The following is a 24,717-nucleotide window of genomic DNA, read 5'->3' on the forward strand; positions in this document are numbered from 1 at the left end:
GATATTTGACTGTCATTCCTTTCACTACAACATGAAAACCTAACAGTGTGGAAGCTCAGAAGAGTATCACAGTTACCCAAGTTTAAATAGAATGCCATATTGACATTCTTGGATTAGGGCATCATCTGTGACAAAGGCATTCTCAGAACCATCAACATTGTAATACTATTGTAAAGAAATACCTTGGCCTTTTGACATCGATTGAGGTTAGATTAGTGAGGATCATTCGGGGTTTGTTCACTCAACACATTGGCAGATGCAGCTGCATCAGCCAGACATTGATTCATGAGCTGCAAATATTTAATTCAAAGGTTCATTTATTATCAAAGTATTCTTCAATTCTCTATTGTACCTATGAAACCATGAAAGAAAAGAAAGGCAGCACAATTATCAACCCCCAAATCCCACCTCCCACAAACAAGAACGAACAAAAAGTAACAGGCACATCAACCCCCAAATCCACCCCCCCCCGAACAAAAACCGAGCAAAATGGATCAGGCACATCAACCTTCTCCGTACAGCAAAACACAGGCTCTGACAGTTCCAGAATCAATTCCACCCTGAATACAATTCTATCAATTCAGGCTGGTTGCCCTGAAGACTGGCGAATTACAAATAAGTATTCAGGGTCATTAAAATGGTTGATACCAGTAATTCTCAATCAATACCAGAGAGTTCACATTTCGCAGGAGGTTATCTCAGAAGCATGCAATGTTAATAAAATGATTACTTTTTGCTTCTTGCTTTGAATAATAAAGTACAATTCTCTCTTATCTGCATTAGGGAAAATATGCAGTCAAAGCAATTTTTCTTAAGTTATTAATTGCGGGTGACAATGTTTCATAACTATCCTGTAGATGATTAATTAATGGTTATAAAATTAAGCATGGAAATAAATAGGGTCTTTTTCTGATTGACGGATGAAATGCTGGGGCCTCACAGGGAGCAGTAGTGAGAAATAAGGTAGTAAGAGTTTATAATCGCAACTTTGATAAATGAGGCAGTGTTTTCGGCAGGGATTGACAATCTTAATTATTTCTAAGAGCCAGTGATATGAAACACGCTTTATTTAATTTAATCCATAGTTAAGCAGATATTGAAATACTTAGTTGTGTATTGAAAGGCACATGCTGGAACTTGTTAACAGCCTAATTACAGACCAAATTGTTTGTATCAGTACTTACAACATATTGATGTGAATTCAGTATCGGAGGAACTGCAATTATAAACACAGGCATAGAGTCAAACAATGGAAACAGATCCATCACACCCATGCCAGGCATCAAGTACCCATCTATGCTAATCACAGTTGCCATCCATACTAATCAGAGTTCCAAGTATTTGGCCTGGACACTTACATCATTGACATTAGCATCTAAATTCTTCCTAAACCATTGTGAAAGTACTTGTCACCCTTAAGTTAATGTATTTCAAATCTCAACAACCCCTGGTAAAAAAAATTCTTCCTCAAATACTCCAAAATGCAGTGGCCATTGGCACCTCAGCAAAGGGGAAATGTTTCTCATTATCTAGCCTACTGTATGTCTCTAATAAATTGTAGACCTCTAACAGGTCCCCATTCAGCTTTATCCATTCCGAAGTAAACAAACCTAGTTCACCCAGCCCTTCCTCATAGCAATATCCTGGTGAATCTCCTCAGCATCCTCTGTAGTTCAATTATGTCCTGACAATACAGTAACCAGATCTGCACATAGTGCTCCAGCTGACTGGTGCTTGCATAAGGATGTGATCTACTGCCCTCTGTGACCACTGTTTGAAGCTAAACCTGTACCTCACAATTTGGCATACTATTTATTCCTGATTTTAGGTTCAGGCTTTCCATAACAAAGATTACCTATTTCCAGCACAAAATCAACTGCAGGAAGAGCTCATTAGGTCATTAACATCTGTGGAGGCAGAGGGATGTACCAACAGTTCAGGTCCAGATGACAGCATCTCGAGTCTCCATTAACTATTTTCACTTTGGTTAGTATAATAACCAGTGGGCCAAGGGTCACTGTGGCCTTCATGTATATCTTCATTCATCTGCATCTCATCTCTATCTGCCCGAAACCTTTAAGCCTCTCGTCTATATTTTTTTAAACCTAAAGATCATAAATTACTCAGAGTAAAGGAATAAAATTGTTCTAATTGGCTCACAAATATTAGCTATTGTAATGATTCCAATATTTATTACATCAAACAATATGGTACAGGCCCTACAGTCCACACTGAACATCATGTAGCTATTGACACTAATTCTACACCAGACCTATTTAACCCACATTGTCATTAATTCTACCTCCACCCCCCTGGTTACTTTACCTATATGAGGGGCAATTTATCATGGCCCCTTTAACCTACCAACTTGCACATGTTAGGAATATACTAAGAAACCAGTGTGGTCACAAGGAGAACGTGCAATCCATACAGATACTGTAGCACCTGAATCATCATTGAACCCAGGCTGGTGGAACTCTGGAGCAGCAGCTCCATCAGCTGCACCACTACAACACATACCAATGATGATAATTTAAAAAAACACATAGGTTGTCTAGCAAATCTATTCTTAAGCCCTTGAACTTGTTTTTAACTACTTCTGACTTGGCTCTTAGATGCTTTTTACTGATAAAGTATTTTCCATAGTCCTATCTCTGAGTCTCTGATTTGAAATTGACCCCTAATGTCACTGCTTTATAGCAACAGAAAAAGACGGAAGCTGATAAATAATATACCAGAGTCAGCAGTACTTAGCAATATTTTGAGATTGGTGACTTCCCTGCATGCAGTAAAACCTGATTTCTATGCCTGATGAGACAACAGTATTTGTGCTAAATACATTTAGACCAGTGTTTGATACAGCTTTAAACAATAACATAATTCATAGATGTGCATTTTAATGTCTTAAGGAGAAAACATAGGGGCAACAAAATTATTTTTTTGCAATCATAAACCAAGAAATCAATGAAATGTAGCATAGAGAGCATACTGCATGAATTAAAATTCAATGACTCGGCAATGGAGCTGCAACGACAGGCCATGATAGCATGGCAGGATAAATTGCAAGTGGTGTTCATCTCCAAATAAAAAAATTAATTAACAAAATAGAGTTTTGATTTTCATTCTGGTGAATTTTCTGCATACAAGGTTGTGAACCATTCACTGACCCAGCACAAGGAATGGTATAGAGGTGGGTTTAAAAAAAGTGATCCATTTCTGTATTCCCCTCAAGCAACTTTGCTTTGTACTCCTGCCTATATAAGCTAAGCTGTGGCCAAATGAGCAAGTTTGTGTAACATTGGTCTATAATGTTCATGGGGCAATAGATCCAAAACAATAGGTCAGTCTTTGACATGTGCAACACTGATAAAAAACCAAGATGGTTGGGTTCAAGGAGTAAGAGTGTGATCACATTAACGAGAAAAGTTCAGGGGTAGTTTCCTCAGCACAGTTAGAATTTTCATGTTGGTTGTAACAAAATGCCTGCTGCAGTCCTGAAGAAAGCCAGATATAAATGCAGACAAGTGAAAAGGCATATCCAAGTTTGCAAATGAAACAAAGCTAGATGGGAAAGGAATGAAAGAATCTGTAAAGGGATAAAGATAGAATGAGCAATTGGACAAGGATGAAGCAAAATAACTAAAATGAGATTATGCAATTTCAAAAGTAGAAAAAAATACTCAGTAAATGGTGAGAAGCTGGTAAATATTAGCAGACAGGGTTACATCAGTTTACAAGGTTTCTACACATATTGGTACTGTAAGGGGATAGGAAAGCAGATGATATATTCATCTCTATTGCAGGCAGATTAAGTGAAAAATATGGATGTCTTGCTTAGATTATACAGGGACATTGACCACTTAGGATTGGTAATGAGGTTTTCTTTATATTGCTGGTTGCAGATTTTTCGGTCATCTATCTCATTAGGCTGTGGATGCCTAATTATGTTCTAGGCTGAGATTAATAGGTTGTTAACACAAAGGGAACCCTTGGATTTTGGGAGACCAAGGATAGTTGTGGATTGATTAGGAAGCTAGGGAAGTGCTCATTGCCTGGTTCATTAATCACAATACCTGCCATTCCTTCTTCATTAGTATTAGCACCGTGATATTCAAGAAATCTCATCTTATATGGGCATAACTTTACTGAAAAACATCCTGAAATGATGTTTTGTCCTGGAAGAGAAAGAATGGTATCTCTACTGCTTGAATCAAGTCAATAAAATGTGTTCAAAATGCAGTAGTAACTTGAAGGATGCAATCATGTATTTAGTGAAAATGTAATGTATTTACATAAGAAGTCATGGTGGTGTTGCCTGCGCAGCTGTATCTTGGACCACTGATCTAAGTCAATTCTTCAAGTTGTAACAAATTTGGTGATTGTTTTGTACATGCTGAATTAATTAATCCATGGGCTCCTTCCCAATCTTGCCTCTCCCATATGCACACAGGTCCAGTCTATCTTTAGTAAGACAACCCTATCAAGATCTGATGCAACTCTCCCTCAGTTGTTGAGCCATTCAGATGTATGCCATAAGTCAGTCTGCAGACCTTACACTTCAGTAATGGACTAGCAGGGAAATAACATCATGCCACTTCTAAAAATTGCTCCTCAGCAGTATCAGGGTGTTCAATATATAGTTTTAGCACCTTCAGGAACATCGAAATCACTGTAACGTGTAATTTTCTCCAAAATTGTGGTCCAAGACCAAACTTTATACTATTTTAAGCCTTTCCTTAATATATTCTCCAAAAAGGTGCTTTCTTTAATATTTTTGACTCACTCAGGCAAAGCAAATTTATTTGGCGTTCACTTTTTTTTAAAAAAAAGAAAAACAACATGGCAAAAAATACTTATAAGTTGTACTTGAAGCTATGAGCAACAAAATGATGCGTTCATTACTCTCAGTATGTGATCGAGAGTACGTCTATGTTCAAAATTAATTTTCCAATTTATTCATCCTCTAACTTTAAACAAATAAAACAGATGTGACTGAATCACTATTTAAATATTTCTTGTATCAATTTCCAACTGCACATCTCCACACTTAAGTTGAACCAATGTTTTATTTGTGACAGAGTATCCATTTGAATTTGTAAGGGTTTGTGTTGATAATCGTGTACTTAAATTGCTTGACAAAATCCCCAATGGGCTAGTTTAAAAAATGCTTAAAGACAGCATGTCATGGCGATGGGAAGACAATTTATTGTATTAGCAATTACATGTAATCTTCTGAATTAACAGATGGTATCCCAGGAGAATCAATTACAAACTGCAACCCATTGGAAAATAAATCAAACCAAAATGTGCGAAAACAGACATTTATGAATTCAAACCTAAAAATGCAACAAGAATAAAAAAGTTAAATCATCTGTTTCAAACTTATGATGAGTCAATTTCCAACAGCTGAGATAGGAGGTATTCAATATGCTGGATCCTTCTTATTGTAAGTAATGTGCACTAGCTGTTGGGATTGAAATAAAGAATTGAACCAGAAGCAAAAAAAAAATCAATCAGTAAAAAGATGTCTGAGTGACAGAGACAAGAAGAGATGGGTGGGAGATGTTGAGAAGAGGAAAGAGCATCCAATGCCATGAAGTGAATTGGGTGGGGGGGGGGGAGAGAAAACAAAATACATTTTTTTCTAGAAGTATGCCATAAATGACAATTCCAAAAATATATAATCAAATACTGCCAATACAAAGCTAATTGGTCAACATCCATAAAGTGGAAAGATGAATCAATTCTTTCGTGTAGAGCCTTAATCAGAACTTCAGTTCTGATGGAGGATTTACATCAAATATATTAACTCATCTTTTCTCTTCAGAAATGCTATCAAATTTACCATTAATTTCTTGCATTTACTGCAGAGGCAGCACAGTTCATATTACAAAAATGATATACATGCTAAATTTACAGTACATATTGTAAGTTCATTTTGCCATCACAATTTATCAGTCTCATATCTGGAAAACAAACTGGAAACTATTGTTTTTTTTTGTGTGAGTGAGTGAAATGACAAAGCACACCTAATACAGCATACAGATAAGAAATCACAAATTGCCAAGCGGAACAGGTGAACTGTTCTCAAATGTCACTGGTGTTTTAAACTTTCCAAGGTTTTATTCCTTGTATGAATTATTATAAAAAAGTTTTAAGGCAAACCATACTCATTATTTCATTTACAAAAATTTGTCTACATTGCTTCAAGGATGTTGTGCTGTCTTAGAAGAGGAGGTTTATTTATCAATTAACAAAACAAGTCATTAAATATAACTAGCAACATTCCTAAAATGGTGGCAAAGATTCTCAATGGAACCAATATCATTTTAACTATTGCCCCATTTATTATGGCATTTCACCATTGTAATTCTTGTTATTCATTATATAACTATTTTAAGATCCCTTTTATACTTGTCAGGTTATAAGTTATGGATTTACAAACTACTACAGAATATCCTAACAATCAAGCATTAAATCAAATCTTATCTGAAAACTGAAATACATTCACAAATGACAAAGAAAAATGATAAGTATCTGCAATGTAAATCTAAACTTTCATCCATTCCTAAATAGTTTTTGGTTTACCTCCATCTGTGTAATGCAGCATCGATTTGGTTAAGAATGGATTAGCAGCATATACTGAAGCAACACAATTTATTCACTACATACAGTAAACCATTAAGATAATAAAAATGCATTCTTCCATCATAAATGTATCTAATCAATAAAATAAAGATTAACTTGGAATATAAATTTGGCATGGAACATCTATCTGACTAGTACTACTGTAATAAAGTTACCAGACAGTAGGTTTCTTATACTGCTATATATTTTCTAACACAAATTATTATTTTAAATCTGAAAGTATTTATTACAGCTTTGAGATCAATATCAACTAGCACCATATTAAACAATTTTTTGATCACTGGTAATGATTCAGCATGTGGATTTTACAGTAAAATTTCTGCATCAATTCATGCCTTCATAGAAAATCTGAAGCAATCATGAACTTTAAAAAATGTAAATAATGAGTTTTTGTGGAAGAATCAATGTTAATTACAATCTTTACTTTCCATTGTATATTTCAGAGATTGAATGGGAGTCCATTCAATAAATAGAATTATTTTAATTACCTTGATGGTGATAATATGCAATAATGAAGTCAGTTGAAAAAGATACCTACTTGTGAATCAGACTGATTGCAAAATTTGCTGTAAAAAAGCCTTATATTGCTCAGCTGGACAAATGCTTCAAAGCATTCCAACAGGAAAAGTTGTTCTTCAATCAAATACAGTTAACTAAATGTCCGGAACAGCAGCGAGTTCATTGGTGGAACAACAATCATGGACTTTTGAAAGGATCCATGTCCCATTCTAATAACACCCATTGTAGTGAATAAGTAGATTTCTACCACTCCACATTAAGATTAAAATTCTTGAATGAGTAAGCTACATGAATTTAATTTTCACTGCTCATTTACACTGCAATTATTCATTTTTCTCTAATTATCTTGTGGATATATACCAATTGCAATTTTTTAAAGAAATAAATCAAAGAACATTTGATTTTTCCACTCCACTCCTAATGATTTTATTCAGTTTGCACTTTAAGGACTTTTTTTCTCAACAGCAATTTCAACCAAGTCCATGTTTTTTTTTCCCCCCCCGTAGTTCCCATTTTTACTGAGGGAAGCTTGACGCTTCTGGCATTGATTTTAATAACTAAGATGTATCCGCAGTTAATAGGAAAATTGTAGTGTGAACTTTTCCAGTAATGTTTGTTTACAAAGTATGTGAACACAAATGTAACTATATAACACAAGTTTGTTAAACGATATTTGGTCATGATTTTATGTACAAGAAAGCAAGTTGGAGATGCACTAGGATTGAAGGGTTCAACAAACAGATACACATACATAAAAGTTCAAGAAACAAAAGCAGTATCTATTAGAGCAGAATGCTGTGAGATTACTCTCTACAGAAATTAAATATGGTTTTGCCTGTACTTAAAACTTGTACTAATACAACATAGAAAAGCCAGAAATTGGGACAACACAGACTTATGCTGTCATATCTATAAGGATGTATTTAGAAGGAAATTTGTGATCATTCCATTTGGTAAAATACAATATGAATATTTACTATTACACCTGAGACAAGGAAATATTAAAACTTCCTTTAAAATATTTCAGAGGAACAATTCTGTTCATACAGCATCTTTAACAGTTGTACAAATATCTACATGCTGCACACAGAATTAAACAGTATTAAAATGTTGTCTCACTTTTCCAGATGCCACGTGCTACTTAAAGCCTTAAACCTAGTGTACTTCAACAACTGCTGGATCAATGATATCTTCTATTTCAGAATCCAAATGAATCTGGAAGTTGCTACATGGATAAGCATTAGTATAACACTTTCGAGCTTACCAAATTGCCTTCTCTCTAATATATAAAGTGTAAGAGAACATCATTGGGATCTGTTAAATTACTAATACTGAAAATTTCAAATTTAAACTGCAATGACATGTAAAACCTGTTACCCCAAAAACACACAAAGATTACCAATGCAAATACTGTACTGATACAATCTTTTCTGTATATACACAATAAAAATGTCAGTATATGCAAAAATAATTTTAAAATCGTGCACAATGTATACATTTGTTGTAACATTTAAATTTTCCTTGCAAAGGAAGCAACAGAAATTTTCTTTTTCAATAATTTTAAGATCCTTTCTTGTTTGATCAACTCCCATAACATCTTAAACCCGGAGAGGGGAATTCTTGTGCAACGATTCCATCTTTGTCAAAGTTCTGCTTCACTGCAGCTTATGGCCCATCTAAATAGGGAAGCAATGTTTGTGACAACCGCTGCAGCCCATGATCATTTAACAGCAATCTGGAAAAAAAAAATCAAAATCCAGACTCTTGGAAAAGCTTCAGCAGATCCCATCTAGCACTGCCCATTTCATGTGGCTTATGAGATCGCTGCAGGAATTTTTGTTAACCAAGTCAAAAACAGACTATCGACACAAGTCTGCTGAGGCTGTCTCTCTCTTGGGCTTCTTCTTTTTGCTAGGAAATGATTGTTGATGTGGCTTGTTTATTGAATTCTGCTTGTTCGATATGCTTCCAACTTGGCTGGAGTTCTGTTGTCCTTGGACGCCTTTGATAGATGAACGGAAGAGTCTTGCTGCACTGAGCTGGAACACAATCATATAATGAGCACGATCTGAAATTGATCATTGGCAATCTTATCAGTCTATTATTCAGTGGACAGAAATTTGTAAATAATGTTGCAAAATGTGCACATCTCCACTTGGTATTTAATCTTTTGCAAATAGAAGTCTAAGTTTCTAAATTTTTTCTTCACTATAATAAAAATGTTCCTGTGCTGCCTGTGTAATTCTGACAGCAACAGATAGCAATTACCAGAAACTGTTGAACATGTGTTTCAACTTTAGCAAAGCTGGTCTACTGCACACTAATGGTACAAATCTAGTCAGTGTGCTTTCATGATCTGCAGTGCACACACCAACAACTAAACTGTCAGGCTAACTGCATCTAACAGCTTATCGGAAATTCTTAAAAATCTACATAACTACAGTGATTATTTCACCAAGCACTCTTCAAAATTGTACTCCAGTTTTCTACTATTTTGTGTTCAAAGACACTATACAATGTTATCACAGCAAAAATCAAATCTCTTATAAGGATACAAAATGAAACTGGAAATAGAGCTTTTGGGGTTTGGAGAATGCTTGACCTTCAATAAACATTTTAAAAATTTAAAGATCTAGCTTTCATTCTAGTTCTTTCTGTATGTGGAGAACTAACTTCACTTCATCCAGTATGAGAGCTCCCTCTATATTGGGTCACTGGGGGAGATTTTGAATAGTTGGCTGCACATTTCTCATCTAAGAAACTGTAATATAGCAGTTGAAAACTAGTTCAGGGGTGCATGATGAAGAATAGATTGAGAAGCTCCACAACCAGTCTAGCTGATTTTCTAAATAAAGAGGAAGAGTAGAATTTTTTCACCATTCTGTGAATGATTTCTGGTTGATGGGAAGGGGCAGATTAGGAATGTGTGCATAGACTATAAGACATAGATCATAACATAAAAGAGCAAGATTAGGCCTTTCAGTCCATCAGGTCTGCTCAGCCATTTGATCATGGCTAATTTATTATCCCTTTCAACCCCATTCTCCTGCTTTCTCCCCAGAATCTTTGATGTTCTTACTAAATCAAGAATCTGTTAAACTTACACTTTAAGTATACCAATGATGGTCTGCATAGCCCCCTGGGGTAATGAATTCCATAGATTCCCCACCATATGGCAAAAGATCTGGTCATGATTCTCTTATACTAAGATGTTTTTGGGGGCAGATTTGAAGGCCAACTGTTTTTTTGCCTTTCATTTCTTCCCCCTAAGTACATTAATACCCATTGGCAACAAAGTACAGCACTCCTTAATATTCATTTCACAAGTATGTAACTTGCGCTGTACGCAATGATTTAGAAGATGGGCACCATAGTAAGATGTGAAACGTTTATTTCAAGATATAACTGAAGCTTTCCTTCATAACTGATATATTTAAGTGGCCAACATGAAGATAAGTGGTTAAATGGGTGTAGTAATCAGGTGATATACATGTGAAGAGTGATGTGACATTAGAACAAAATATGTGTTTTGAATTTGGTTTCATGGAAAGCCAATACAGAGTTTGACTGGGCCAAACTGTCCATTGCATGAAAGTTAAAAGTTATTAAAATATGACAAGTTGGTATGTCAAAAACATTTAAAAATCTTTCAAGTATCTTATCCCAATAGAAATCTATCACTTCAGATCTTTCTATTCACTGAATCGAGAAAACAGTGTGGGATGTCAAAATGCATTATAGCAAGTAGCAACTTTTAAACAGGGTTATGAGATGCTTCAGATTACTTTACCATGGGAAAATATAGACGTGTCAAATTGCACAGTAATGAGTCAAATCATCAGAGAATAAAGGGACGACGTCTTATGCAGGGACGACACATTTTCATTTCCCTCGGCTCCATTGTGGAATATGACAAATAGCCAAAACATGTTTTTGTAATAAAAGTGTTGGTAGAGATTCAGCTCTTAAAATTTTAGAGATCATTGATCTTGTTAACAGATGGAACAGGGAAGAGGAAGAGGAAAGGGATCAATTTGGGTGTCATAAAAGTTTCATCCAATATTAATTATGGCAATAAGAATTAAGGCCAAAAAATCTTTAGCTATCTAAACCTAAACCCGATAGCAAAACAAAAACTTCAAACCTGGGCTTTAGTATTGTTGCTTGTTGAATTGTTTGATGGGCTATGTTGCGTTTTCAAACTTGGCGATAAAGATGATTCTGTTATTGATCCTTGTGGCACTGATCTGTTAATATTCGACTGATGACTGCTAGATTGTTTGGAGCTTTTGCAAGATGTTCCATCAGAATCCTAGATGTAAAAAACATGAAAAATACATATAGAATTGGGCTGGAATGCACTGAAGATGCATCGCATTCCAAAAGAATCACAGAGAATAATCTTACAACTACAGCATTAGTGTGTGCGAAAGAATAAATAATCTTGAAATGCTAATAAAACCAGCTGATGAAATAGAAACAGAAAATGCTGGAAACTTTCATCAGATCAGGAAGCAGTTGTGAAAAGAGAAATAAAATTGAAGTGGTAAATTTTCCATCAAACCAGATGCCTGCAAGAGAAATATGGAATTTGGGGCCCCGCTGATCAGAGGAAACATGGCCTGGTGAGCTTGATTCCAAACCATTAGGATTTTCCAAATAGACTGATAGATTATCTGAATTTTATTGTTTTAACAACGTTTTTTAATTCAAACACGGTACTGTAACATGAATTCCCCACCGCACCACATTTGAAGTGCCACTGGTTAATTTGTTCTGTACCCCACCACATTTAATTTATGCACTTTAAATATGCACAATTCATTTGTAGATTTAATTCTTACTTTCCCAAGTTATTGTGTGTTAACATATACTGCTGGTCTGGAGTAACATTGTCTCGTTTGATGGTATATATGTATATGGTTAAACATCAATAAACTAAAGAGAAAATATTAAGAGAAAGAAGAATATTATTAACCACAAGATACAGTATGTAACTGTGGCTAACAGGATGGTTACTTACAACATCACTTGAACTGGATAAGGTAGAAGATGCAGAGGATAAGGGACCAGATGAAGAATTTGAAGAATGTTTACTCAGACAAGTCTCAGAGGTTCTACTTCTGGGTTGGCTTATTACTGTGCATTCTTCAGAAACATTGTTGTTGCATTTATCCAGTTGTTGTGGGCCAACTAGCAAAGTTACATCATTTCCTGAGGAAGGAGGGAAAAGTTAGCTTACTGCAGTAACAGTCATTCTCTTAATGATTATTTCATTGTTATGGAAAGCGGCATAGTTATTCACCAAGCCTGATTCATTGAACACTAGCCACAAATTTATCTAAACAGAAATCTAATAAACCATAAGAATGGCTAAGAAAGGAATATTCTCATGGAGCAAAAAAGGTTGACCTGTGTACATACATCTACTGATGCTTCTGGACACATCTTCAGTGATGTTCCTGGAATCATCGGATGTTTCGGGTCTTTCAACATCATACAACCTCCTCCAGCTGACCCAGCCGGGGCTGATCAGACCCCAGCTTGTGTCCAGATGGCTAGCTACTTACCATGACTCCCCTCTTTTGAGCCACAGCTACCTTGAGGCCCTTTCTGCTGCATCGGTGGTACTGTGGATGGCTCTCCTTTTCCTCTCTCCCTCCATGCCCAAATTGCTGAAGGCTCCAGCTAAGGAACGGGCTGCGAATCCCCTACAACCAACCTCCACTGGGAGACACCTCGCTCTCCATCCAGCCTGCTGACAGTTGCTGACCAGTCCTGCGTACTTGCAGAGCTTCCTTTCAAAGGTCTCTTCCAAGCAATCTTCCCATGGGACTGTCAGCTCCAGCAGCACCACTTGCGTAGTAGACTCAGACACAAGGAAAATATCTGGTCGCAGGGTGGTGGCTGCAATATGGTTGGGGAACTTCAGCTGCCTTTCGAGGTCTACGAACAGCTGCTAGTCCCTTACAGAGGTCAGGATGTTTGCAGATGTTCTTTTGGCGGATATTGGCTGCTCCCCAGCTCTGAAAGGCAATGGTCTGCTTGGAGGGTCGGGACCACTTCACCCACTCAACTCCTACGCTGATGGCTTCAGCGATGGTCTTCAGGACCTGATCATGCCTCCATCAGTACCGTCCCTCACCAAGTGCCCTTGCGCAGTCGCTGAGGATGTGCTCCAGGGTTCCTCGCTTGGAGCACAGTGGGCACGCAGATGACTCTGCCTTGCCCCATGTGTGCAGGTGTGATGGGCTTGGAAGCACATCATACACTGCCTGGATGAGAAATTGAATGTGGTGTGGTTCAGCTTTCCAAAGATCAGCCCAAGTCATTTTCCTCTTAACCGCATTCTCCCATCTTGTCCAAGTTCCCTGTTGCTTCATTCCCACCACCTTGCAGGTTCTCGTCTCCTCCACTACTGCTCTCACCTCCTCCTGAACTAGGCGACACCTTTCCTTCCCTCTGGTGTCCATCGGGGGAGTTGGAAAGGATCCTAGCCCAGCTCGGCCTCGTGTGACCACCCCCACCAGCCTCCTGTGACGCAGCCTTTACTCTGCCTCCTGAACAGCTCCCTCTGCCCTCCACTTCCTGCCAGTCCTCACTTGGATCCCTGCTGTAGCCACCTTTGGATCACTCGAGTCCCTATTCTGTAGCACTTCTCTGGCTCTTGTTACACCTTGAATTCCTCCTCCAAGGATTTGAAGGGCAGTTGCAGTTTGTTATGGTGTCCACAGAGTGTGACGCTGCTCGCGCTCTTTGGCAGCCCCAGCCATCTCCTGAGGTGGTTGCTAACCCTCCTCTCTAAGGTTTCGATTGTCGAGATTGGAACTGCATAGACAAGGAGGGGCCACAGGATTCTGGGAAGAATGCCATGCTGATACACCCAGGCTTTAAATTTCCCAGGTAGGCCAGACTTGTCCACAGATTTCAGCCAGCCATCCAACTGTAGGTCGCCTGGATGGATGTCGTGTCCCTTAAAGAGCTATCAAAAACCTTGCCAAAACTGAGATTTAATACAGGTGCCCGAAGCCATGATAAATTTAGAGAGAACAAACAGAGGAAATTTGCACCTATTAGCAAATGATTCAAGGGTCAGGGAGGGCAGATTATGAAAGAATCACAGGGAATACAGGGGAAAATCAGAATTATTTAAGATGTACACTGAAAAGACAGTGGAAAGAACTTGACAGCTACCTAAAAAAACAAATAATTTGCAGGGCAATGCTTAAAGGAATGGAAAAATAGGACTAAAAGAATTGATCCAATAGGAGATAAAACAGATTTAGTAGGCTGAATGGCCTTTTCTTGTACCAAGACTATTGTTTGATTTTAAACACACACACAGTGAAAGTGTACTGGCATTACTCACATTAACCTTAAGACATCTCATTTGTTGAAATATACAGTATGCCAAGATTATTTTAGTCACATACTTGAGAAATATGTCTGTATAACAAGTGCCAGTACTAACAGAACCTGTTAGGACCATTTCTTAATGTTTATGAGGAAAACAGGAAACCTGAGTTTCAGTCTGGAAAGAAGAATTCAGAGGTACAAGATTTAATTCAGAAACAATAAACATAATTTTTACATTAAATGTCAAAATTAAATTGAAATTCTTCACAGTGCAGTATTTTAGGGACAGATAGGTACACCATTCAAAAATCAAACATATTCTGAAGATATTTTTGAAAAATCAATTTCTAAATATGACAACATAATTAATACATTTGAATGGTCTTATCTGATTCCAAATTATTAGAAAATACAAAATGGTACCACGTGAAACCCAAATACTAGTATGAAAGGGTCAGAGTTCATTATTAAAAATTAAATTCTTTAGTTGATTGACCAAGTAATACCTAGTAGAATAGATTTGAATCAGTCAGGGAAAGGGGATATTTAATGGCCAACACCAAGTTCAAATTGAACCAAGTAATAATTGTGATGAAAGAATATAATTTAGTTAAGTCAAGAAAAAGTAGATTATGAGGAGAAACTAGACAAATTGTTATTAATGAAGTGGAGCTTAAATGTCTGAAATATCCTAAGTGCTCAAAAGCAAGAAAAAAGTGTGGCATAGCTATCATGGTAGGGGATTCCATGGTAGGGGAATATGCAGCAGCTTCTATGACCACAAAGAGCACTCCAAGTTTGTGTGTTCCTCCAGGTGCAAGAGTTAGGTATGTTTCAGAATGGCTGCAGGGCAATTTGGAAGGCAAGGGTGTAGACCCAGGTGTCCTGGTGCCCCAACAACTTAGGAAAAAAAAGCAGAGGAGATACTCAAGACGGATTTAGGGAGTTAGATTAAAAAGTAGACTCTCAAAGGAAGTAATCTCTGGATTGCAACCTGTGCCCCAAGCTATTCAGACTAGGAACAGCAACATAGTTACGATATGTGGCTTGATCAGTGGTGTAGGACGGAGGGTTTCAGAATCCTCAGCATTGAAACCAGTTCTTGTGAAGGTAGAACGAGTACAAACTGGATGGTCTATACCTGGGCAGGATTGGCAACAATATCCTTGGGGTTTTGTTTGCAAGAGCTGTTGGGGAAGGTTTAGATTCATATGGCAGTGAGATGGGAATCCAGGCAGAATAACAGATGAAAGCAATGCAGAGACCAGACAAGCATATCACAATATAATTAGTCGTACTCAATAATATAAATGCAAAGGACAGGCTGCTGATCTCTATGAAAATACTTAATACATGTTCATTATGAACAAAATAATTGTATATTAAGATAGGAAATACACTGGTTGTTGGGAACAAGTATTTGTGATCAAAGCCAGGAAAATGAAGGGACCTTCCACGTCCTCAAAATCTCCCAAATTGCTTCACAACTTTTCACCATAAACACATTTTCCAGTGGGGTAAACCCAGGTGCATAATTTACGAGCAAGTATCTTTTCTTCAGTTTATGCTGGGTTATGTGTGCTCAAAGTGCATGATTACAACCATAGACACAACCAGGAAAATTTGCTGCAATATTCAAGATACAAATGCAGCTAACAAGCCAGACCTTTCAACGATCAGCAGTTACCCAAGCTCGTCAACTGCACAACATCAACATTAAGCTTCAAGCACGTAGTTCTTAGTTTATTTGTAAACGAAGTATTATTGAAGCATTCAATTGTCAATCCTATATAGTGATACATTATTTAAGGACAATTAATGTAAATTCATAAACATTGCTATGCTTAAATAAGCAGATTACCCAATCTTGTACCAATCTAAGTTTGAGGCAGTTTTTTGTTTAGAAAAGAGCAAAAAAAAACTTAGTTTCCAGGAAAACCACAATTCCACCACACACACACAATTATCGGGATGGTAAAATGGTTTACTGCTGGTCTGGGCCCATTCAGACAGAGACTCAGTTCTCTGCACACCATGGAATGAGTGAAATCTCACCTATGATAGGTGTAATCTGGGAACCAGGACATCAAGACCTGAGAGGAGTAAAGCATAGCTCTCATTGGCAGACAGCATGAATGTGCTGTCTGTCAGTGGCATTCTGCTAATGCAAAGCCCGATGATTCTGCTGGGGTGCTGATCTAAACGAAATTTGTAATGTTACTTTAGACACCCCTGTTAAAAATTAGGGAAGGCTGTTCAGAAAACATGCACATTTAGATGCCATCAGGACATTCAACTTAAATTTCAGTTAAGTGCCAAACTTGTTCTGCCCTTTCTCACATGCATGCACATGAAGAGCTTGTCAATGTGATTAAAAAATGAAAAAAGTATGTGAAAGGAATAAAAGGCAAAGGTAAACAATATTTCATTAAATTTATGATCCTCAAAGGATTTTTTTAATATACAAGGATGATTTGCTCAGGAACACACCTACCATTAAATGAAACATCATCGCTGTTTTGTGATCCCCAGTGCTCCTGTATCCAGGTCCTGTAGTCAGCAACTTCTTGAGTTACTCGGATTATTCGACCCAATATACTGATAAAATATATTTGTATTTAATAGATAATCAAGTCAAGATGAATTGTTATATCTTACAATTGACATTAAATTGCATAACAATAGCCTCTTACCTCTCACATTCTTTGTTTGGATAAAACTTTGCAATTGGAGACACAGCGTGACTGAGAACAACATAGGCATAATCAAAGGCTTGCTTTACCTGCATGGCACCATATGAACTCCTACCAACATCATTTCCTTTAGAAAGAAAGAAAAAAAACATTACACATTGTACACATGCATAATTTCAAAATACAGACAACTTCCTTTCACCAAGATACAGGTTGCTTGCTACCACGTAAGAATTGAGGTGAAGCAAAATAAAATTTGTGTGAAGCTAGATAAACAAATGAAGAATGGAATAGAAATTATACTGACAATATAAGGCTAAGTAAGAAGGGAGCCTTACTCATTTATTTGTCACATGTACATTGAAACATACAGTGAAAGATGTAATTGGTGTTACCAATCAACACATTTGGAGGTATGCTGGGGGCAGCCACAAGCTGCATGATTATATTGGATAACACAACCTTTTCAGCACTCTTCCAATATCAAGGATGATGTCTTTCCACCTTAGTTCTATGGGTGCTGTGATGGTTCAACAGACCAGTGTTGACTTTGCAGATTTTGCTACTAATGTTATAGGAAATTCCTGACTAGGGAGGCTTCTGAGTAGAATGGTGTGCTCTTTCTGCCTTTTTCTACTGGCTTTCTGTGAGGAAAAGATTTGAAGTACTCAGTGGCCCCTCCCTATTATGTGGTCACAGGCCAGGGATTCTCTCTACACTGAGATTGTGTGGCTAGGCACAGCTCTAATGCCATCTATAAATCTGCTGATGACAGGCAGAATTTCAGATGGTGATAAGACGCCGAACAAGAGCAAGATAGATCAGCTAGTTGAGTGGCGTCGCAGCAACAACCTTGCACTCAGTGTCAGTAAGACCAAAGTACTGACTGCCGACATCAGAAAAGGCAAGACCAGGGTACACACACACTAGTCATCACTGAGGGATTTAGAAGTGGATACAGTGAGCAATTTCAAGTTCCCGAGTGTCAATATCTCTGAAGATCTATCCTGGACCCAACATATCAATGCAGCTACGAAGAAGGCACAACAGTGGCTATCATTTGAAGAGCTTTGATATGTCACCAAAGACATTTGCAAATTTCTACAAATAGACCATGGACAGCATTCTAACTGGCTGCATCACCATTTGGTATTGGGGGGTGGGGAGAGAGGGAAGAAGAGAGGAGAGGCTACTGCACAGGATTGAAATAAGCTGCAGAGAGTTGTAAACTTAGTTAGCTACATCATGGGCAATAGTCTCCATAGAGTCCAGGACATCTTCAAAGAGTAATGCCTCAAAAAGGTGGCATGCATCATTAAGGACATCTATCACCCAGGTCATGCCTTGTTGTCATTGATACCATCAGGCAGGAAGCATAGAGCCTGAAGGCACACACTCAATGATTCAGGAACAGCTTCTTCCCCTCTGCCACCCAATTTCTAAATGGACATTGAACCCATGAACACTACCTCACTACTTTCATGTGCAGGCGATCGTACACTGTAATTCGCATTATAGTGTACATTACTGTAATTCGCTTTTTTGTTATGTATTGCATTGTACTGTTGCTGCAAAGACAACAAATATTAAACCTGATTCTAATTCCTCGAGTTAATCAGGATATAAAGAAATTACATATTTTTAAAAACATCTTTGAATCTTGTTTTGGTCCTCCTGTAGGAACTTGGGAGCATTTGTTTCAAGGGTCACCTGGATCAGGTGTGTGAGTGATGTTGTGTGCCCTTTGGAGTCAGTTCAGTGCAGTAACTCTCCAGAGCTTTGAGGAACATGCTGCCAGCAGTCAATGCCTCTAAATGGCATAGATTACTTACTTAGTTGACTTAAGGAAGAGGTTCTGATCTTGGCATGTTCTTTCTCTGTTGGATAAAGACTATAGAGGTAGATGGTGAATTTGGTTATCACTATCTGCATTACTGCAATTGTCAACTAGAAAACAACAAGGCCTTTGGAGAAGATGACATACCTAACGTTCAAAAACTTGGTGACGAGCAGCCTCATCTCCAACATCTAGAAAGAGGTGGGCATGCCAGATGTTCTCAAAAGATGCTTTAATTATAGCATCATTTCACAAAAAGAATGGGTATCTGACCTTTGGCACAGATTCAGTGGGCCTACTTCCACGTCATTTCTCGGAATTGATGAAACAAACTTGACTGCAATAAATACAGAACTCCGCTGCCCACTGCCACAAAGAAAATAATTGCAAGGGTCTTCCCAAATCATCTGCCATGACTTGGTGAGCTGTTCCCCAAATCACAGCATGCATTCCACAAAAGTAATGGCACAATAGATACCATTTTCACTGCACCAAAACTCTTAAGATGTTCAAGGAGCAACATCAATGTATGGCGTACAACTGTGGACAATCCTTAAATTTCATGATTGAAGGAAATACCAATCAAAGTGTGCTACCTGAGAACAAATGCCGTGATTCCAACCAACAGGTCTGCCTGCACACTACACCTCTCAGTCCAGATGAAGGTTCTCAACCAGAACATAGACTATCAATTTTCCTCCAGTGATCTTGCCTGGCATGCCCAGTCCCTCTTAGCAGTTCATTTTTTTACTCCAGATTGCAATACCTGCAGACTTGTGTCCGCATGATTTTTGCTTCATTAACATTCAAAGGGCTACAAATCCATTACCATTACTTGGTAATCATCTGCATGTAATTATTGATAAGGATTGGATAACCTTCAAGTGCGTTGCTGCAAAATACATGAAGCTAATAAGCAGCAAGTTTTAGTTCTTAAACAATAAAAACAAGAATTGAGTGTACCTTGCTGAAGTGGATCCTCAATATACAACATTGATGGCCTGTATCCATCAGTCATATTCTTTTGCACTTCATCTTTAGCAACATAGGAACCACCATCATTTATCCGTATACCAGTCTTCAGGTAATTAAAATGCCTTCCATAGAGTTCAAAAAATTCAATTAGGAGCACTCCAAGATTAGCATCACAGCTGTAGACATCATCTCGAGAATGCAACTACAAGCAAGGAAACAATATGGATTAATTTAGATAGATTAAATTTTGTAACCAGAGTCTTCTTTCAGTTACTAATTCTAAGAACGTGAGCTACAGATTTAACTACAAGTTGCACAAGAATACCAAGATTTATTGAATGGAAAGACTTAAAGTAGGATAGGACTTATTGAACTCTGCAAAACATGTTAAATAAAAGCATCTCATCTGGGATCTTAAATGAGGAAGAACAAATCATAGTCCAAATATGAGTAGTTATGCACAATACAATCTCTGCATTGAAGTGAAGCATAAAGACAAGGCCAGCAGATTATTATTCAGTGCTTTTATGACTGATAAAATAATGTACCTACTCATTGACACTCAGGCTAAACTTTATTCAGATAAGACATTTATCCTTGATCATTTGTAGTAAATGAATGATATTGCGGCATCAGTGGAATTGAACTTTGGAGTTCTAGCATTATGCACAACTGCTATATTGTTATCACGTGAACATATTATCACCCTTGAGAAAATGCAGGCAAAATAGGATTACATTCAACACAAAAGATTCTGTAGATGCTGGAAATCTTGAGCAACACACACTAGATACTGGAGGAACTCAGCAAGTCAGGCAGTATCTATGAAGGGGAATAAACAGTCAACATTTTGAGCTGACACCCTTCATCAGGACTAGAAAATGGGGCAAAAACCAGAAAAAGATGGGTGAAGGGAGGAGTACAAGCTGCCAGGTAATTAAATGAGACTGAGTGACAGGGAGAGGAAGAGGCAAGAAGCTGGAAGGGAATATGTGGAAGAAGTAAAGGGGTGAATAAGGAATCTGATACGAGTGGAGAGGAAAGGAAACAGAGGAAGGTGCTGAGCAGGTGAGGAGAACAAAGGAGGCAAGATGATAACCAGCATGGGAAATGGAAAAAGACAAAAGTGGGCAAGAGGAGTAATTGCCAGAAGTTAGAAAGATCAATTTTCTTGCTCCCCTAATCTGAATTTGGGCTCATCTTGACCGTAGAGGAGACCATCTTCAATCGCTACCCATTTGAATTTGACTTCCCATTCTGACATGTATGTCCCTGGCCTCCTCTACTGTCAAATTGAATAAAACTGAATTTTTATGAATAGTTGAGGAAAAGGACAAAATACTTGTGATACAAGAGAATGTAATAAATAAATCAGGTTGAGGGACTCAGTAAAAATAAAGGTTTAAAAAAAGTAAGAGTTGGAAAAGAATGTTTGGAGGTCCTAAATTTTAGAAGAGACAATCCACAGATGCTGTCTATACGGACGTCCAAGAATGTCAAAGAGAAAATGGGACCATAATTAATGAAGACGCATACTCTTAAAACACTGGTTAGTATTTGTTCGAGTGATTCATTTTGTAACTGGCAGAACGTGACAGGTGCAGTTCTTAAGGGAACACCAAATTAAACAAATGAATAGACAGCGATATAGAGTTCAACAGAAAATACTAAATTAAAAAGCACAACAAGCTACATTGATGGATATTTTAAGCTGCAACAACTGGATAATGACAAATTAAATGAGTGGGCAAGATGCTGTTAAATGGAACTCAATGCAAGGAATATTCAAGGTTATCCACTAGCAATCCAAAAAAGGAAATAGCTTTTAATTTGGAATTAAAAGCTTGAGAACAAATCGATCCAAGTATCCAGGCACGAAAACAATACAACTTACATACTGCCTAAACAAATGATTCAAAACTTCCATACAGCCACCATCTGTAGATGCTCCCTTATCTGTGATTTAACAATCTCATATCCAGCAAGATTACTCAAACATTATTTCCTTCTTGAACCCTTTTTAAACCATGTTCAGCAGAAGAAGAATAACATACATGCCGGGTAACATTAGCATTTAATATGGAGTATCCTAATAATGACATATCACTTGAAGAAATGGGAATGCAGAGAAGGAAAAGGCATTTAGAGAAGTTGAAAGTTAAGAAAACAAATGAAAAGATATACAGCAAATCAAAAGTGACAGTAAGCAAAAGTGCAGAGTTTTTTTACCTGTAGAAAACTAACAGCCATTAGGAACAGACTGTAGGAACCAATCCCGCCTGTGAACACTTCATTTAGATCTCTCTGTAGCAAGAATTGCTTCAGCACCAGAACGAGATATGGCAGCACTGGAAACTTCTACAAATAAATCAGAGGTTTATTCGAATCAACTGGAAAATTTCATCTGATCAAAATGATGATCACCCTTTACAGAGTACTTTAAGAAATCTGAAATAAAACAAAGAATACAGAAAGAAACATTGTCCAGCCTTCTGATGAAATGGTCAAAGTCAAAGTTTTGCTCCAAAAGAATCTATTATAATTTTCTTTTCCATTCTTCCAGTGCTCATTTAATTTTGCCTTATAACTATTTATTTAATTTGATGTCGTATTTTGGTGGCATGTTTCTCATTCTCAGCACTCTTACGGTAAACGGTTTCTCTCAAACTTACTGTTGGATTTAGTCATCTTGCATTAAAAAACCAAACTTGATTGTCCCCAAACTTCTAATACATTTTTTAGATATTGCTAATCAAGTAAAAACATGTTGAGAGACTTCCGATAGAGCTCATGGAGTGAAGTCGTGCTCTTGACTCGCTCCATTACCTGAGTTTTTTTTCTTATGATCAGCTATATTTAACTAACCATTAAGGCATCGACTTTTACAATAATCTGAAACAAATTGGGCTTTTTGATATTCGGATGCTTTTAAGGTCTGCTATGTCCAAGAACGGAAAAAATGGGAAAGACGGCAAACCTCCGGTTAGACCGAAAGGTACCGATCTTCCTCCAACTGAACCACCGTTGACTCTGAAAGCTATATCAGATCTAATTCAAAGGGAAATTTCAACCTCTATAACGGAGCTGATTCGTGCGGAAATTTCAATTAATTTCCAGAAAATTGCGGATTCAGTCGATAAAATGCAAACATCTATCACGGAACATCAGTCGGCTATATCTAATCTTCAAAAATCCACGCAACAAAATGAACTCAAGATGGAGAAAATTGAAGAAATTACTTCAATGAAGAAAGAACTGGACTTTCTGACTTTTAAAAACTCTGACTTAGAATCCAGAATGCGACGGCAGAATATTCGAATTATTGGTGTTCGTGAAGCTGCTGAATCTGACAACCCTATAAAGTTTTTTTTCTCAACTTTTAAAAGACGCATTTCCTACCGTATTTCCTGACCAACCACCGTTATTGGATCGGGCTCACAGAGTTCCATCATATTCGTCTAAGTCAGATAAACCTTGACATGTCATTTTACGTTTTCATTACTTTCAAGACAAGGAGAAACTGCTTCGATTTGCTCGATCTAAAGGTTATATTGATTTTTTTGGATCTTCAGTTCCGATTCATGGAGGACTTCAGCAAACAGATTCGGGATCAACGGGTTCGTTACAGATCTGTGATGTCGGAACTCTACAAAATGGATTTAAAACCAGCGCTGCTTTACCCTGCGCGTTTAAGGATTCGTACGCCTGACGGAGCCCTTCGTTTTTTTGAATCTCCATCGGATGCCCAGAGTTATCTGGATCAATTTTCACCTTCAACATCTTAATCGTAATTTTTAATTATCTCCGTTTGATCGGAGGTTGTGAATCTGACGGGTTTAATTTTTGGTTGCTTTATATGGGCAGAAAACTTTATTTTTGATTAATTAATATGGTTGCCAAACTTTCCTTCTAACTGCGTCATTCCTTTCTTTTTCCTTGGGGATTCTGGGTGGTTATTCCCTCAGCATCATTTCGTGTATTTCCTTTGAGGCCTTAAATTTCGTAGTCCTTAAATGTACTTTTTTCTGTAGGTTTTCCTAACTAGTTTATATTAATAATTTCGTTTCTTTTTTTTTTTGGTTATCATAGGGTCTATGGTCTGTTACAGTTTTCTTTATATTTTCTGGCTTTTTCTCTGTTTTATATCATGTTTGTCTTAACTGTTCTACTTTTTTTATTCTTTTACTGTTTTATAACTAGCCGATCTTTTTTTATATTTACACTTTTTTTAGTGAGCATCTATCTGAAGTCATGGGGACAGTTCTAGTGCTTGCTTCTTTCTGGCGGGTCTGCTTTAGATTTAGCCTTGGGGTCATGGGGTGGGGGTGGTGGGAGGGGCTTCATGTTTTAGCTTTTTTCTTCTTGGGCTATTTACATTACTGAAGCATTGGTTGCGTTCTCCTACCCGTTATCTCTGGTTCGTTCTGTTCCCTTTCCCGGTTCGTGGGTCGAACCTATCGTCAATCCTCTTTTTTGCGGGTTGACTTTAGGGTTTATGGAGTCTATTATTAATTTTGTCTCCTGGAATACTAACAGTCTTAATCATCCTATTAAAAGGAAAAAAGTTTTTAAAGTATTCCGGAGACTTAAAGCACATGTTCTATTTTTACAAGAGACCCATGTGCGGAGGGGGGACAGACTACGTTTTTTTAAATTCTGGAAGGAACAACAGTTTCATTCAAATTCTAA

At 37.5% G+C, this 24,717-nt stretch overlaps 1 protein-coding gene across 1 annotated transcript in view; it reads right to left on the bottom strand.

The window, feature by feature from the left end:
• Positions 1-5,182: 5,182 nt before the first annotated feature.
• Positions 5,183-24,717, bottom strand: part of tent4b (terminal nucleotidyltransferase 4B) — a 60,315-nt gene continuing 40,780 nt past the window's right edge. Inside the window, exons 6-12 of the mRNA XM_072279600.1 lie at positions 22,258-22,386; positions 20,017-20,230; positions 17,217-17,343; positions 17,018-17,121; positions 12,191-12,381; positions 11,312-11,479; positions 5,183-9,206 (exon numbers count right to left, since the gene is read on the bottom strand). Of these exons, the coding sequence (XP_072135701.1) occupies positions 9,027-9,206; positions 11,312-11,479; positions 12,191-12,381; positions 17,018-17,121; positions 17,217-17,343; positions 20,017-20,230; positions 22,258-22,386 (1,113 nt within the window). The 3' untranslated portion in view covers positions 5,183-9,026. The remainder of the gene's footprint in view (positions 9,207-11,311; positions 11,480-12,190; positions 12,382-17,017; positions 17,122-17,216; positions 17,344-20,016; positions 20,231-22,257; positions 22,387-24,717) is intronic.

This window comes from Mobula birostris, chromosome 15 (assembly GCF_030028105.1).
Source record: "Mobula birostris isolate sMobBir1 chromosome 15, sMobBir1.hap1, whole genome shotgun sequence".
Classification (NCBI taxonomy): Eukaryota; Metazoa; Chordata; class Chondrichthyes; order Myliobatiformes; family Myliobatidae; genus Mobula; species Mobula birostris.